General features: G+C 39.1%; 1 protein-coding gene across 1 annotated transcript in view; it reads right to left on the bottom strand.

Annotated features, from left to right (window-relative positions):
- The window catches only part of nsg2 (neuronal vesicle trafficking associated 2), a 36816-nt gene that overhangs the window by 7646 nt on the left and 10110 nt on the right, over window positions 1-19060 (bottom strand). Inside the window, exon 3 of the mRNA XM_039776803.1 lies at window positions 17903-18013. Coding sequence (XP_039632737.1) covers window positions 17903-18013 — 111 coding nt within the window. The remainder of the gene's footprint in view (window positions 1-17902; window positions 18014-19060) is intronic.

Genomic DNA, 19060 nt, shown 5'->3' on the forward strand with positions numbered 1-19060 from the left:
GTTTCCATTTCAATTCTGGCATTAAAGTCCTTCCCGATTTACTGCTTTCTATATGATCTGTCACTGTGATATGTCAGAGCAATTACACGTGGGTGTGATCATTAGTCTCCATCAGTGTTATGGGGGTGGACAGGGACACGCAAGCTAAGTGACTGTTTACTTGGTGTCAACTGGGGGACATGACTCTCAGCCTTGGTTGCTGCTGACACTCTGTAAATTACATCTTCCACACATCACACACTGCAATACATTAAAATGACGCATTTAAAGTCATGGTGACTCGCCTTTTGGAGGCGAAATAGAAGTCGAATGACCCACCCTGACCCCCTTTATGAATTGTGATGCACATAAAACAGCTTATTAAGGAAGGGGATTAGTATAAAGCTCCTCATATCATGCACCGAGCAATCAGTGTTTTATGCATTTGGAGACACAACTTTGCGTAGACACTTTGAAACATGAAACAAAGACTTAAGTTGCTAATGACTGAAGAACTAAAATTGACGAAATTTAAACAGCAAAGCATTTAAATTATTTATCTGTATGGCCCACCCATCTGAAACATTCATTATATATGAAACGAATAATTATTTAATGAATCAAACTGCCTTCTTTAAAATATATGATCTGACCACTCTTTAATGATGCTTGGAATTAGGTCATGACTTAAATTAGTGGTATTAACCCTGGCATGGAAAGTATATCCTATGTTAACGTTCGGTGACATTTGTAGATTCAACACAGCAGCAGCAGTCGGAGCAACAGTTCAGGCCAGAACATACCCGTGCCCTTTGTAATAGAAATGATCGCTCTAGAATCCCTGTTGATTCAGCCATGGCCATGTGGTGTATAAATCCATTAAAAATCTATCCTGACCTTTCTCCATTATTCATAATCTGGCTGAACTCAGCAGTAAACCTTAGGAAGTCGTCAGGGTAACGCTATAGCTCACAGATGAAGACTCCCACCGGGCATGAAGTGGATTCGTACATTTATCTGCCAGTATCTACTGGTCTGATGCAATATTCCTCTATGATACGATAATGCTCTTATACTTCTGATAACAGCTGAATCTGTGCCAAGGGTGCAGCCACATTAAACATAGAACAGAATAGAATAGCACAGTGGAATCCAACGTAATAGAATAAGGCTTTTTTGGTGAATACAAGCTTATGATATCTCCCATCATGGCAGCTTCTCCCACCCACATCAACATCATCCTTTTTTCTGTTGAACACAGTCGATAGTGCTGTTTTGTCATTAGCGCTCCACTATGTGCCATCCTACACCACTATCACCACCAACACAACCATCATCCAGCTCGCTATGTGTGCCACAGATAACAGACAGACGTTTGTTTTTTGTGGATGCAGATACAGCGCACAGTGGGCTGCGATCATTTGGACGAAGAGCACTGTGTCCTTAACAAGAACTAGCTCCATTAGTAAAGATTGGATTGACTGTATAACAGGCGACCATGGCTGCTGGGCTTTAGTTGTTTGACCTAATCCACCCAGGGCCAATAGAAACTTGTTTCTATGAACATGGATTCATTCACATGGTATTTAAAGCTGCACTGAGCAAGGATTTTATGCAAGAATGCATTTCACCAACATCTCCCTGTGCATTTAAACTGTTTGCCCCATGAAACTGGAACTGACAAATATAAACTTAAGAGCAAAATTAAAAACTACAAACAAACAAACAAAAACTAATCAGTATATTCCCTTGCCTCTTTTATCCCTATGTTGCATTATACTGAAAGTGATCACACACAGGCTCACTGTTCTTCATCTGATTTCAAGGTACTTAACGCTTATTTTATTCAACATTCAACCAGGAAAACCTAACTGAGTTGAAATATCTCAATTTTAAGAAAGTCATGGTCAAGAGCAAGAACAATAAAGTTACAGACAACATAAAAAAACATAACTTAAACTTAACAACTTTAAATATGTATTGAGGAATAGTGAAAACTGCTCATCAGAATTTTCATCTAACTGCTTGTTTTGTCTATCGTTGGATTTAAACCTGCTAAAGTACACATTTTAAACATTTTAAGATTAAGATTTAAACTAAAAATTAAAACTATTCTTGGTATTAATATCTAAACAGTTATCATTCACAGAAAAGAAATGAACTAATTTTTACAACTGAGAAGCTGGAACTGGGGAACATTTGGCATTATTGTTTAAAAAAGTAAATTTAATTGATTATCAAACTTGTCTATCAACTTTATTATACTGCATATTTTCATGCACATATTTCCCATCCTTTGTTCTTGCATCACAGAGTGTGCAGCTGTGTATTATGGAAAAAGACAAACAATCATACCAGATTACTCCCTAATTTCCGACTGCAGAATAAGCATCTACAGTCTACCTATTGTTTATGTTTACCCATTTCTTTCATAACACACCTGCTTATTTTCTCTATTTGGATTGTAGAAAATACTTGATTTATAATTGATATTTTACACAAAATACACTTTCCTTTGATTATTTATGGCTGCACAGTGCCACATAGGTTCAAAGGCAGTTTCCCTAATGGATGTGCTTCTTCACAGCCTATTTCACCACCATTCCACATATGATTTCTCTCCTCTTTTTTTCACGCCTATGTTAGAATGCAACACACCACCCTCACTCTCACTGCTGGATCTTGACAGGCCATATGGGGGAGCAGACACTTCCTCACATTGGCTCGAGGAAAAGAGGAGAAAATGTAAGAGTGTGTCTGAGAGAGCGAGAGGGAAGGTGGGTGTGTGACAGGAGAGGGGTGCGAGAGAAAAATGACGCTGATAAAAACAGATAACAGAGTGGCAGAGGGAGCAAAGTGAGAAATATAGGAGGAGATGACATAGACAATAAAGCAGCGAGCAAAAGGCAGACAAAGAACGAGTGATGGAGATCCAGGGGCAGATAAAGAAGCTTGTTCCCTCTCTTGGTAGCTGGTGGCACAGACAGACAGACAGACAGACAGACAGGCAGGCGGGCGTGCGGGTGGGCGGGAAGCCAACACAATTGGATATCGGTTGATGCATTAATCAATACATCACTGATGGAAGCATAAACAACTATTTTTCATTCATCTTCCTGTTATCCTCTGACACCTTCTCTATAGCAGCACAAGAAGCTCAATCCACCAGGTCTTGGATTATTTACTGCTTCTCTACAGTGAAGCCTTGTGCTGACATGTCGAGACACATGCATTAAAAAAAGCTATTAATATCAAATTAGAAAAGTTCTAATATTAAATACATTTTATCTTGGCTGTAATAACCTCTGATGCCTTGAGGGAAGTTTGTTGATTAATGAAATTAATGAACTTGGTGACAGGGTGAGCTAGTGCGGAGAGAAAGCATCCCCTAAAAAGATATATTAAAAAAAGAAAAGCTTAAAGGTCACTGGCCAGATGCATATGGCAGCAAAAGCTGGTATATGTCCACCAGATTCGACTTCCAACAGTAAACAACAGACAAGTGAGGATTGTCCCCATAAAGGTTTATAGCTTTGGCCTTCAATTATATCCATTATAAAAACATTGTGCTCACCAAGTTAATTGTAAATATCCATCAAAGTTTGCTGGTATAAATTTGCACACAGTTTTTTTTCTGTTCTGTGAGGTATTATTACCAAAATTACAAGTGCTCCCACAAATAGTGGTTTTAGGTAATCTGATCTGAACTGCTGGCTGGTTTATAACCTGTTTGATCACCTGGACCACTAAGTCTGATGTCTTCTGTGAAAAAGGGGCATTTGTCAAGTAAAAATGGCAAACATTCTCTGGTTATAGCTTCTCATACGTGAAGCTTTGCAGCTTTTCTCTCTTTTATATCTTTGTAAATTGCATATATGCAGGATTAAAACTGCTGGACCAGTCAAAACAAGTAATTTGAGGACTATGAGCTCTGGGTACATGTTGCAGACATAATCCTAACTATGACATCAGAAAAAAACTGTAAAAGTTAAAAATATTCTTCATTCATTCTTCCCTCTGGAACAAACCAATCTAGCCTCAAGATTCAACAGTGGAGATGGAAATGTGTCTACTCGAGAAACTAAGCCCTCACCTACAGTATTCATGTACGAGCGTTTAAGTCAGGGATCAGCTAGCTACATAAAAATGTAAATGAAATATTCTCTTATCCTCTAAGGCAGTTTTGTAATGATGAAATTAATGAAGCGAGTGACAGCATGCCTGTTAGGGAAAGTGGTTGGAAACTACAACCGATAACTGAAAGGTCATGCATTTGATCCCTGTGTGTCCTTGAGAAAAACATAGAGCCCCTAGCTACTCTGTCACATGGAATATGAATGTGCAGGTTGTGGAAAAGGACGTTAGGTAACTGATGCAGTCTGGGACAAGACAGCAGTGGCCATTTGGGCTCCAGAAGATGTTTCTAAACCTTGTAACTGTGATTTTTCAGGGGTGGAAGAGGTATTCAGTTCCTTTACACAAAACTCCACTATGAATAAAAGTCCTGCATCCAAAATCCAACTAAAATAAAGGTACGGCAGTATTATAAGAAAAATCTACGTAAGGTAGCCTATTCATAGAAAAAGTACGGTACTCATGTAGAACAATTGCCCCTGTGACTGATATATTTATATTAGATTATCAGATTAATACTGATGCATAAATAGGTATTTTACTGTTGTAACTGGAGCTATTTCTAACTACTTTTATACAGTTCTGTTTTAGTCCAGTGGTTCCCAACCTCCTGAGTCGGGCCCCTTCAAAGGGTCACAAGGTAAATCTGATGGGTCGAGGGGTCATGAGATGATTAATAAGATTTGTTGTGAAATATTTGATAGTTTGATCTCCTTGAGCCTGATACAATTGTTTATATACAACATACGACATCTGAAAGGTGAAAAGGAGCCCCAAATAAACCTTGCTTTTTTGTAAAGGAGCACACGTCGAAAAGGTTGAACACCACTGGTTTAATCCTTAACAATGCATTGCCTTTTATAAGCTTATTACTGTATATGGTATATGGTTTACATAATAGTATGAAAAGTAACTGTTAGAGTAAAAGAAGACACGGAAGCAACTCTCAAAGCAGGGATCTCTGGGGAGCCAGCTACCTCAGAGCGGAGTATCTGAGACTGGGCAGGGGGATGTCAAGGAGACCGTGTACAGGGATTGGGGCTCTCGAGGACTGGCTATCCGGTTGAGATGAGCACAGCTAAAGTAGTGTGGCAATAAAGTACAAACACTCCACTGTCAAAATGCATTGCGTCTCCAATGGAAACACAAACCGTTAAAATGTAGGCCTGACAAAACACAAGATTCTCTTCTGAGCTCAGGTTAGCTCAAGCCTGCACACAAGAGCCTGTCTACCTCAGAGCTTTGCAGGAGGTTTTGTGAGCTTTCGTGTAGTGAGGTCATAAAGCTACATGTTCCATAAACAATCAATAGAACATGCACTGATTGAATACTTGCGCAGTCCTCATGCTGTTTTTCTTTGTATGTGAGGGCATGTCATGTCAGATCTACCATTTCATATAAAGGTCACACGCAGGCACGTGCACACATAGACATCCAAAGGAGCTGATGCACCTGCCCTTTTTCTTCCTGATTTTTTATTTTTTTTTATTAATAAATATACCCTATACATATTCCTGCTAGCACACAGCTTCCCTGTCAAACAAATGTAGTTCTTGAATTAAAATAATCAAATTATCAGATCGGGAGATGACACACTCTCTCTCTCCCTCTCTCTCTCTCTCTCTCTCTCTCTCTCTCTCTCTCTCTCTCTCTCTCCCCCTCTCCATGATGCATCTCCTCACCGCACACACAGACACACAGAGAGAGGCAGACAGGCAGGCAGAGAGGCAGACAGCTCCTACCCCAGAAAGTTTTTCTTGTCTTGTGTGGAGGTGAGTGGTGATGAACAAAAGACTAAGCAGCCAGTGCCTCGTTTTACAGCTAATTAGACGAAAGACAAAACAAATAGTTAACTTCTGTCTTGCTAACATGCATGAGCTACTAGCTTCTGTAATAAGTTAGCTAAGGTTTAGCTGAGGCATCATGGCCCTACAGGCTAATGTACTGTGCTTAATGGAGACACCTCAGGTGAACAGCTACAGTAAAATATGTGTCTGATAACAATAACAATCGCCACATTGATATGCAAATTAGGCGTTGACGAATTAAAATGAGCTAATTTGCACACATTTGACAAGGCACTGCAGGTGAACAGCACACAATATAACTTGTTACCACAGAACTTCCCCAGTTAATGAGTTAAGGGTCTTTCCCCCTTAAAAGTTAGGTTTAAATATGTAGATGATTTTAGAAGAAATCTACAGATGCAGCCCAAAACAAATACCATCTAAATATGTATTTTGGAAGTTTCATTTCCATTAGAGTAAAAGAAGACATGGAGGCCAAATAGATCAAAATCTCTAAATTGACCACAACATGTAAAAAGTGTCCTGGATTAAACAGTAACTTCATCATTTGGACCGTAGGCTCCTCATTTTATAATAACAGGGTTAGATTTCTTTTCAGATTTTTCAAAAAGATTCTTTGAAGTGTTATTTATTCTAATAGCACTAAAAGATTTAAAATTAGTTATTGCCATATGCAAAATAAACAAAACTATGTCCCTCTCCTTGGTGCAGTCACTTATTCTAGATATATACTTGAAACTAATAGCATAGAAAACATGCACATTGTGGCAGAGTTTCCCTTGCTGTTTGTGATTAACCTGGTCAATACCAAAAAGTATCTGTGTGAACTGATCATTTTGTTGAGTATTTATTAAATAAGTGCTTAAGGGAAATAAGAAAAAATGGTAAGGTAGTCAGAGTTGTGTTAATATATTTAACATTTTGTTAACATTTAAAATAAATAATTATTTATTAACTATTAGGCCTTTTTTTTTCATGAGCTCCTGCCGCCAAAAATGTCTGTGCACGTCCCTGGTCACACAGATGCAATAAGGAAACCAGCTCATTCAGTAAAGCTACATCAGGGTGTCTATGTTGATGATTGCAGTCTTAGATCACAGAATTCAAGAATTAAGACAGATTTGGTCATGTTTACCACTTATACAGAAAAAATACAGAAACACACCATATAACAACTGTTATTCTGTCTGGTATGAGCACATAATCTCCCCCTCTCTCTCTGTGACTGTGTGTGCACACCCAGAGGTGAATGACTTAGAAACACTCTGTACATGAACGTCCTCTGCAGCTTACTCCCACAAAGTGCAGTAAGAGTTGCTGAATTTTCTTTTAAACCAGGTTGGCCACTGCACTGACTTGCAGCAGCGAAGTGAGGCCTCTGCATCCTACAGAATGTATTCAAGCTATATTTGTGCAGATTTGTGCAGATTATAGTCGCCTCAATTACAGTTTTTAATCATCTTAAACCACAGCTTCACATCCATATTAGTCAATTTGACTTGTAAATATCGACCATTTTCGATTTAATCAAAGGATCCAACTGCACTGATGATTAGCTGGGAGACAACAGATTTGAATCCTGCATACTAGAAGATAACGTGCTGACTGTCCATGGTGACTTGGCCTATTTTTCCGAGACTTGAGCAGACTCTTTACAATCTCAAAAAACAGTTTTCATGAGAAAGTTAGGATTATAGCCTTCATATCGTGTGTGTGTGTGTGTGTGTGTGTGTGTGTGTGTGTGTGTGTGTGTGTGTGTGTGTGTGTGTGTGTGTGTGTGTGTGTGTGTGTGTGTGTGTGGATAGCGTTATTGTGAGTTTATATGTCCTCTGCTGCTTTGTAATAAGACTTGTCATTAAGGAACATCAAAAGTATTTCTCTCACATGCACGCAGAAATCCATGAGTTCAGTAGCGAGTGAGACAGTGCGTTTTCAGCAGGAGATAGATGCTAATTATGCTAATGAATCCCAATTAAGCAAGGTCTCTATGGAGACAAATCTTCAAAGGTTTTGTCGGAGCACGCTGTCATATTGGTTAGAGGAGAATGTGCTCTTGGGGTATAGACTCCAAATCAAATAGCAGGTGGGCTTAAAATTACAGAAATGAGCAACAGAAAAGGGTGAAAGAGACAAAACGGAAAATGCATATACAAGAGCACAATGAATAAACATCACTCTTCCCCTTTCCAGGGTGGTCCATGATGATGCTCAGTTGCTCTTAAAATATGATCTGAAACCTTAACTGTACCCTCACACCTATAAAACATGTGCACTGAGGAAATAGACAATACCAATCAATAATGACAACAAATTCAAATGCATCCTCAATAATGTGAACACACGAGCGCTCACACACAAAAACCCACTCAAACAGACACTAATTATGAATCAGTAATAGTTCCCTGACGAGACATTAAACATCTGGATTAGATTTGCTAATCAGCTCATATACTCTGCTGGATGAAGATGTTGCAAGAGAGGTGATATTAACGCAAGAAACCGCCTCTACACAAATATGCACACACACACACACACACACACACACACACACACACACACACACACACACACACACACACACACACACACACACACACAAGACAAGGTTCATTACTCTAATGTATCCCCAGCTCCCAGTCTCCTGGGTATGTTTTATGTTCCTGCATGTTCACCAACTGTGTGTGTGTGTGTGTGTGTGTGTGTGTGTGTGTGTGTGTGTGTGTGTGTGTGTGTGTGTGTGTATGTGTGTGTGTGTGTGTTTGTGTGTGTGTGTGTGTGTGCGTGCGTGCGTGCATGTGGAGCAATGTAGCCTACAGTGACTACAAAACAAAAAATAGCTTCAGGTATTGGATCGGCCAACATTACACGCAAACAATGGGAATGTCATGAGAACCTAACAATCCTGCTGTTACAATCACAAGAGAACGCTGTTCAGAGAAGAAATATAAGAAATAAAGTTGAGCAGACAGATAGAAAGGATTGTTGTACTCTAAGTAAGTGAATGGAGAGATTTGGGTGAGGGGAGGATTTGTCTTGAAAAGGAGTCAAACAGATGATGGGGGGAGACTCTAAGCTGCCTGCTGCTCTAATACATCATTTGTACCGTTTCCCAGTCAGCTGAAAGTGAGGAGAGTCAAGTATGTCAGCCAACACACTTAACAGTAAAAACGATGTTCAGAATATGTGGTTTATCAGCCTTAAATTATAGATGGAGAGCTGAAGGAACATGAATAATAATTATGATAATAGAACAGAAAGACAATTAATAATACTCATAATAAATAAAGACAGTGATACTGCTGATGTCTGGGCTGCAAAACAGCGTGAGTAACATAGAGAGATGGTTGGATCGATTGCAAGGACAGATGTTAAAGTGGGAGGAAAAAACAGAGAAGTGAGAAGTGGAGGGTCAGACTAGTCATCCGCAGTCCGTCTGTGTCCTAATTGCTCCCATGGCTCAGCTTGTCAGAACTACAGCAGCAAAGTGAAGGACTCTGGCTGAGGACAGGGAGCACAATGTCCGCTCACTATCTTTTATCATTTTCAAGATAGGGACATGAAAGCCTGGCTTTTCCTTGGGCTCATGTCTCCTTTTCTATCAATCTGAAATTGACTGGCTATGAACCGAGCATGCTCTGTTGAGTCTAATCTGCCTAAAATGAATCATATCTGCACAGGGCTTCAATTAAAAGATTAAATTTTAATCCCAGTCTCAAAAGTAATGGCCACGATACCTGCTTCAAATCTGATCAACCCACACAACTACAGATGATGAAACGTGGTCTACAGTATATCTAAGCTATACTTTTGTAAACTATTAAAAATTTGATTGCCTCCATTTAGTGGTGTTTTAAAAAACAAAACAAAAATTCATTCAAGTAATTCCAACAGGTCATGGAAAAAAAATTATAAAATAATGTTTTAAAAAATGCCTTATCTTGCAATGTTAACAAATCTTTTGAATATTGCTAGATCAGCACCAGACACTAATTACTTTTTCCTCTGGCAATGGCCTAATTTTCCACCACATTTTATTGAAATATGCTCACAAGTTTTAGAGATATCCTGCTAGCTATCAAAACAAAAAGGCAAAGATGATAATTATGCTCACAGGCAGTTTCCAACCAGCCAATTATACCTAAAGCAACTGTGACTTGGTATGATCCTCTCACTAAGAATCTATTAAAACTGAATTGGACTACATGGCGGTGTGATAAAGAAAAACACAAGTATTTGCAAAACATCATGGACTGTTACTGTTAACCCTCCTATTCTGAGATGACTGACACAGAACATAAACAAATCAGGCTGCATATGAATACTGTATGTGTGCCAAGATGTTTAATGCTGTCAGACTGCAAGGACATCATTCAGGCTCAGAAATCCTTTTTAGCCTTAGCAACCCCTGACAACTGAGTTTATTAAGTTATTCTGTAAAAAAGAGTTTGGATGCAACAAAACAAGACAGGATGGTGAATCTTAGATGGATTTAGGATTATTTTTCAGTAATCACAAATTTGATTCTCTCTTTGACCTTTAGGATAAAATAGAAAGTGCAGAAATATTTGATTCAAGAGTTCCTCGTTTACTGAATGGCTAAGAGATGATTTATATGTACTGTGTATGTGTTCACATCTGCTAATAATGATAGGCAGACGGTGATTGAAATCTACTGTCCTTTGAGGTTCTGCTTGATATGGGATCTCTAACAACAAGTAGAGCAGAACAGAAGCCATCTGGACTTATAAATCATCCCAAATATCACTCACATAGCAGCGATGTCTGTCTCTGTTGTTTTCTGTCTGTCTGGTCCTGAAGATTGCGAGTTGTCTGTCTGTCCGGCCTGTCTAAGAGTCTGTCAGTTTACACAGGGGACCTTTTTACAGTGACAAATGACTCAGACTTTACTTGGCATTGGGATGGCAGGCTGACCTAACCAGGACTGTTTGTGGCTCAGTGGAGCGTTAAGACGCACATATGGCACCATCCAGCTGAATGCTGGTTTTTAGCCTGTTAACAGCATCCTCTTCCTTTCTGTTTTATACTGATAACTGATTCTTCTGCTCACATAAAGCCAATAAAACCATCATATTCAGCTGAGGCATAAACTGAACATCACAGCCTGAACCGATTCATAATTTAACAATGACAGTCAGCAACTCAAAGTGTGTGTACTTGAAGTGTGTGTGTGCAAGCCAAGGCTAGGGATCACATCTGGCTAGTTCATTTTATCAGAAGCCAATTTTGAACAATAAGATGTCTGAGAATATCTGCCAATAGGAACTGGCATGGTAATAACAGGAACTGTGAGTGAGTGTGTGTGTGTGTGTGTGTGTGTGTGTGTGTGTGTGTGTGTGTGTGTGTGTGTGTGTGTGTGTGTGTGTGTGTGTGTGTGTGTGTGTGTGTGTGTAAAATGCTTCCCAGAACTGAATTTGCTGCCACTAATTGTTGGCTTGTTATGACACGATAAAGAGGGAGAGAAAAAAATGGCAAACAAAAGTGCAAGCTGGACAGATGATGAAAGGAAGAGACATTTTATCAGAATACAGCATAGAAAATCTGCTCTGGATAGGATATAATAACATAATGTAATTCTGCTAAATAAAACATTACATTCATTATTAATTCCACTTGTTTTAATTTAAACAAATTGTATATCCAAATACAATACACATTTTCTATAGGCTCAGTCTGTCACTTAAAAAAAAAAACAATTCCAGTGCTGGTTCCATCCATGGTATCAGAATTTTGGATAGTCATCATGGAAACATTAATTGGTCGTGTGACAAGGGCTAGGGAAATTGGCAGAACAGGCTGTGACAGTACTCTGATATGGAAGGGCTGGGGAGGGGTGGGGGGGGCGGCGTTTGGGGCACCATGGGGTATCATATTTCCCTTCTAGCCCCGCCCCTATACATCAGGACACATTTTACGACCATTTATGACCAAGTACCTGAAAAACGTATACACTCCCATCAGCCTCAGCTTATTAGTGCCTTGTTTATAGCACTAATAAGCAAATCATAGCATGCTAACATGCTAAACATTATACCTGAAATTAATCAGCATTTTAGCATTGTTATTGTAAGCAAGTTAGCATGCTATCATTTGCTTATTAGTGCTATAAACAAAGCACTAATAAGCTGAGGCTGATGGGAGTGTATACATTTTTCAGGTTCAGCATTTAGCTCAAATATAGACTCACAGAGGCATTAAGTGGCTTTGAAAAAAATAAATCAGGGAATGGAAAGTGTACATTAAATTATTAATAAGTGGAAATCTGATAAACATTAATAGTATAATATTCAGAATGTTTTAAAAATACCATTTGCAGCACACAAATGTACTTAACTAGTTTATTGTTTATTTACTTCCTTAGAGGGACTCTGGTGCATAATCAGCAGCTCCATTTACCTCTCCACTTTCTATTACTGGGACCAATCTGACCTGTCTTTATTACAATTATTATTATTAGTGCCTAGATTTAGTAAACTTTGGTCATCAGTGTCTTCATGCAGCAGGAATCACAAGAACTTTTAGATGCATTGGGACATCAAATTCAAATGAAAATGTGTTGAAACAACTCAAACAATTAAATATGCAGTAGTTTGAAATTTATAGTTAAAAAAAATAGATGACCAGTGGGAGTTAATGCTTATACAAACACAGAATGATTTCAGTTTTCATAACACTTGCTGTACTCCAAGTGCAGCAGAGGAGTTTAGATGCTGTTGCTCCCACACCAGCAAAAATAAAGTATCTGCCCTCGTCTTCCCCTCCCTCTATGTTCTTCCTCCTTCAACAGCACATAAGGTTCAGAGTATAATAGTAATGCTGAAGGTAAATCATTGTTCCCCCATTGTTCACTTGAATGTATGTGTGTGTCTGTGTGTGGGTGTTTAACTGAAAGCAGACGACTGCTATAAACACATCCTGTAATGAGCGTGCTTTTAGTCATCCATACAAAACAAGGAAGACCAATACGTGGAATAGGAGGCTGTGCGAGGTTACGAAAAACAGCAGTAATTACCTCCAACCTGAAAAACAGTGGAGGTTTTCTGTGGAGGCGGCAGATTGCCGCAAAGCTTTTGTCAGAAGGCGAGGTGGAGGTAATAATGGGATAATTGTTTTGGCTGTCATGTGGTCACTGTCTGTGTGTGCATGATCAGGTTTGTGTTGGAGTGTCAGTCCCTGAGTGCATGTGGATTTAAGGTGTCTGTGTGTGTGAAGGTGAGAGCCAGCCAAGTACACCATGTTTTCTGGGTAGCAAGCGGGCCAGAAACCAAGCAGGACAACACAAATTAAATTTCCCTTTCATCAATCTTTACACCTGCATCTCTCAATCCCTGCCCTACTGTGCCAGACTAATCTTTTCCTCTCTTCCAAGTCCTGGTTTTCAGGGATGCTCTTCATGGCATTTTTTATCCATCAGAAAGTCTGCAGTTGAGCGTGGTGGCAAAAATGGAAGAGAAAGAGAATAGATGTTTTGCAGAAAAGGTCATAACCTGAATTTTTATATATATATATATAAAGAAAATACTGCAAATACCACAACACAGCAGCTTTCCTCTATCCTAATTTTCATCCCTCTCATTGGGTCCCAGGCCAATGCAATTTTGATATTTGAATATCAAAATTATACAGTATATATATATATATATATATATATATATATATATATATATATATATATATATATATATATATATATATATATATATATATATATATATATATTTGCCATTTGCACAAGGACATGCAGTATGTAAAAAATATCACACTAAATTAATTTTTTTTCTCCTAGAAATCACATATTTGGTCAATGATGATCTGGCAAGTCACACGAGAAATTAAATTAGTATCACTAAGAACTATAAACTCCACCACACATGTGAATAAATAAATTTTTAACTTAAAAAAAATAGATTATACCATACTATAATAAACATCAAATGAAGTAGTGTGTGGTGTTGGCCATACCGTATTATAACACAAAAAATATTTATTTATATTTAAAATCAATTGTGCCCAGTGGTTAATCCATCTTTATGTATTAACTTAGGTATTAATGTATCTTTAATTCTATGTGACTCAAGCTACAGGAGATGTTTCACAAGCATTATATATGTCAACAGACTGAACTCGGTCTTACCGAGACCTCTCCAGGTTCTGTTTAAACGACACGCAGCTTGTAGTCTTTATTTCAGATAGTTATGAGGGGGGAAATGTGCTCTCCTAGGTTTGTTAATGGAATAAAACAACTACAGGAATACACTGTATCTCAGGTCGGCTGGGAGTAATCAGGAAGACAGAGAAAGAGAGGGAGGGAGGAGAATAAAAGTAAGGCGGCAAGGGAAAGAACAAGAGTAGGGAAGAGGGAGGGGACTGGAGCACGGTAAGCTATGACACATGAACCCGCTCTGAAGGCAGGAAGAGAATGGATGAGAGAAGCAAAGAGAGACAGCAGGGGGGAGGTAGCTCTTGTGAGAATCAATTATTGCGTATATGCTCTTGTGCCCTTTTTCCACCAAATTATAACTGTTTTATATTATTGTTGCTTTATTCTTTAGGCAATAATGCATTGTGGATATTAACATGTCTGCCTTTTCCCCCCCAACTGCTCCTATTTCTGTCTCATTTCCTTGCAGAAGGATCACTCTGAAGCAGTTTAAATCAAAAAGGAAAAAAGCAATGCAGTGAGCAAAAACGTGTGAGAGGAAAGAAAGCAGCGTCAGGGAAGGAGAGAGAAGTGGAGAAAATGATAGAGAGTGGTAAGCAGGAGCGAGGCGGTGAGGGAGGGCAGATTAGAGAGCATTTTACACTCTGAGCTCTTTATCCATCAACACAATCTGCAAAGCTTTGAAGAGAGAAGAGATGTGCAAGCTTTTATCCAGAACTGTTTGCTCGGCACTGCACAGTATGCTGTGTGTGTTTGTTTGTGTGTGTGTGTGTGTGTGTGTGTTTGTGTGTGTGTGTGTGTGTGTGTGTGTGTGTGTGTGTGTGTGTGTGTGTGTGTGTGTGTGTGTGTGTGTGTGTGTGCAGAATCAGCTCTCAGTCAAGCAAAGCAAGCGGTTCAGCTGAGCACCCAAAACCAACCAACATCGCACAAAACCACACAGACTGAAATGCATTTCTACAGAAGCTGATGCAGAGTGGCAAGTCAGAGATGACATTAAAGTCTGCTGCAACATTTTGGAGCAACTCTGATGAGCAAGTTGGCTCAGCATTGCTACATGGCAATGTGGACATTTTTGACACTGTGTCCTGATCCCCTAAAAGATCTGCAGATGTATCATTGCACTTTTACTGTATAATATGTATATCAGGCTCATGATGGACTGTTTAAGAAATGATTAAAATCAATGAAGCAGAACTAGAGATGTTGTGTTTATGTTGTGTATTAAACCGTGGTGCTTATATTACCCACAATGCAACTTCACCGCTGACAGTTTGGTCAGGGCTTCAGGTGTGTTATGCTTGTAACAGCTCAATGTACCCTTTACTATTTAGCCTATTTGAAATGAATTCACTGCAAGCACTCTCTCCTCAAATATTTTTAAATGCAGACTTCTCATAAATGCTAATCGCTGTACAAGGTTGGGCGTTATGACAATATACACCATGAGATGACAGACATTAATCAACTGTAAGATATTCCTTATATACTGTATTTCAGGTTGTTTTAGGCCTTTGTGGGTAACATCAATGTAAAAAAAATAGGGATGCACCGAATATTCGGCTACCGAAAATTTTCGGCCGAAAATGGCCCAAAAGAGCATTATCGGTTGTGATGTTGTGATGACGCAAACAGAAACCGCGACCTGCACGTGTATCAGTACCCGATCCACCTGCAAAGCGTCTCCTAAGCAAAGAGGTTGAGACGGACCACGGAGTGAAAACAATGAAAAGTACGCTCTTAGAGTCCGTCAGCACACGTTTCAGTGAGATCTGTTCGGATCCTCTGCACTTCATCGCGACTGTACTTGATCCGCGTTATAAAGACCATTACTTGGATGCGGAAATAAAGCAGGGCGCACGAGAAATGATCCAGGCCGCGATGGATGCGGAGAACCCGCGTGGAGACGGAGACGGAGCGCGCCGCAGCGCGCGGGCAGGAGGAGATCAGAGCGCCAGAAAAAAAGACTCGTCTCTCTGCACCAGATGAGGGGCATGCACCCTCGTTGTCTGATATGTTCGGTGAAATCCTGCAAGAAAGTGCCTCAAATAATAAGAATAATAACAATAGGTAAGCTATTCTGTTCTTAGGCTACTATATACTGTATGTGACTATCAGATTGTAGCCATTTTTCTGCTAGATATTTTTTTAATTAAACTTTAATTTTAATTTATACAATTGCAATGCCTTGATTTTAGTAAAGTTAGTACACAGTCATAGCCATAAATGCAATGGTACTAATAATTGGCATAATTTCTTTCGGTGTTTCGGTTTTCGGTCTTGATTTCCTCTTTTTCGGTTTCGGCCAAGAATTTTCATTTCGGTGCATCCCTATAAAAAAAAAAGTACCTCAAGTGTTCAGGTATTAAATTCATTCTATTAGTCAAAAACATAGTATGTAGGCCTATAAAACATTTCTCATCTTACATTTCTTATCATAATACTGTATCCATATTGTGATTCAACCCTAAAAAAGGTATATTCGTACTGTGGCAGAAGACACACACACACTCCTATCCCAGCTCAACCTTTCTGATGTCAAATATGGCTCATAAAAGGATGGAGAGCTCCTTCCCCTTTATATATATATGAAATTAATAAGGGACTGCAGGACTTCATGGACAAAACAGATTCACAACAAAACAGAGGTTTCTCTAGATAGAGGATTCCTGACATGTTTGTCCACCGATGCTGCCATTTCCAAAACACCAAGCTCATTGCATCGCTTTGGAGTGCCGTGGAGGCCCAAGTGAGTCGGTTTTCTGCTTAACACTGGCTGCATGCTCTGACACAGCTTCAGTGTAGCAGTGTGTGAATATACTGTAGCGTGTTCACTGCCTCTTTTGATGCCTGAGATCTCATTCTGTTATCCTCCGCTTTTAAAGGACGTTTCAGGCCAGTTTTACACCTTTCTTTTACACAGACACCTACACTTAGACATTTGCACACCTCTGCTTGCGCACTTTCTCTCCTCTCTCTCTCTCTCTCTCAGTCAGGGTTGCCATGGAGGGAGGTTTTCTTTGCTGCCATGACAACATGAGTTCTCTTTGGACTCCCTTAACGACAGAAGAATGGAACAGACAGTGCCTGGGTGATGTAGATGTTTTGGGACTGGTAGCTTAGTGATCCATACACACAGCATAAGTCACCTGTCCTAATATTTGCCAGGCAAGAGGAGTGATGGAATAAGTACGCAGCTCCTTTACTTAAGTAAAAGTAGGAATACAACAACGTAAAAAATACAATCTAAAAGTCCTGTGTTCACAATTATATTTAGCCTACGCGAGTAAAACTACTACTTCCTGTCCTGCATGAGATGATAATATAATTACCAATTCTTCCATATTTTTTTTTGTCCGCAGCTCTGCTTGCATCTCTAGTTCCTTGGTATTTACATAGCAACCTGTCTGAGTCGATTACAGGTGTATTTCTAAAACCAAACTCAGTTCAACGTAGTCGCATTTAATTTTTGGAAACCGAGGGGGAAAATGTCCAATGAATGAATATCCTGCTTCCAATTAGAGTCAAATATTACCTGAACCCACAATGTTGTACTTGGATGCCTATTATACTTTTGAGTCACAGACCAAGTACAGTAGGAAAGCACTGATCCAAACAATTTCTCTTCTGATATCAGCCGATACCAGAGCTGAATGAATGCAACTGATGCAGAAACACAATTTTTTTTTTATGTTGACATTGACAAAGAAACTGTATTTACATCATAGCCAATCCCCCATCCCCTTAATAAGGTCAGGATCAGTGCAGATCCAGATCCAGCAAATTGGATCTCATTTATTTTTACCTTAAGTCTCTCAGACACCCCGTCAGTAAAGCTGATGTTGAACTCCTCCACCTTGGGAACCTTCAGCCTCTTCTTCTCTGTCTGGTACTCCGTGCGAGTTTTTACCACCACCTGGAGGAGGGAGATAAACCGTTAAAGCAGTTAAATACTCAGGGAGGCTGAAGGCAATGAAGGGTGGATGGATGTTATTGTAGGAGGACATTTTTGAAAAGTCAACACAAAGGTCTTACTGTACACTTCACATTAAAAGGGTGTCAGAAAACAAGATGCAGAAGCACATAAATAAGACACATGAGATGATCGCTGCACTCCAGACACAATGCCAAGGTGCAAGAAGGCCGGAAAAAAAATCTGATGTTGTATGTTGTCTAGAGTTTACTAGAGGCATAGGATTTAAAAGACAAAGTTTAGAAGATGTCTTCTGTCATTATCTTGGACATAAAGACTTATTTAGTGCATTAGTTTTTAGATTTACAGATACTCAATTTTGTATTGTTTAGATTAGGGCTGGGCGATATGGAGAAAATCAGATATCACGAAATTTCTGACCAAATACCTTGATATCGATATTGCGGCGATATTCTAGGGCTGACAATTGGTGCTTTAACAAAATATCTTCACACTTAGATTTTAGATAAATAATCATCAGTAATGTGGACATAATGTCTAAGTGGGGAAAAGGCAAATAATAGAACAGCTAGAACAGTCTGGTAAGTTCAGAAAAGTACATCACTTTACTGTAATGCAGCCTTTAAAACCAGGAAACGACACCACTTATGTCATATCACGATATTACGATATCCAAAATCTAAGACGATATCTAGTCTCATATCACGATATCGATATAATATCGATATATTGCCCAGCCCTAGTTTAGATATGGAATAAAAATGTGGTTCCTCGAAATACTGGATGTGCATAATGTAGCTGTATGGGAACAAAGGAAAAGATATGACACTGATAGGACATCAGGAGGTCATGAAATGCATAAGCTGCTGTTAGATATACCAATATACTGGATCTGGAAAAAATAAAAGACACAGATAACAATAGCACAACTGTCAATAGAAAGTAAAAATGTAGTATATTGTAATAGCAGTGAATTCCTGGACCTTTTATTTTGGCATAGGTATTAGACCTCGGCTTCAGAATGTACAT

Source organism: Perca fluviatilis, chromosome 16 (genome assembly GCF_010015445.1).
Source record: "Perca fluviatilis chromosome 16, GENO_Pfluv_1.0, whole genome shotgun sequence".
Lineage (NCBI taxonomy): Eukaryota > Metazoa > Chordata > Actinopteri > Perciformes > Percidae > Perca > Perca fluviatilis.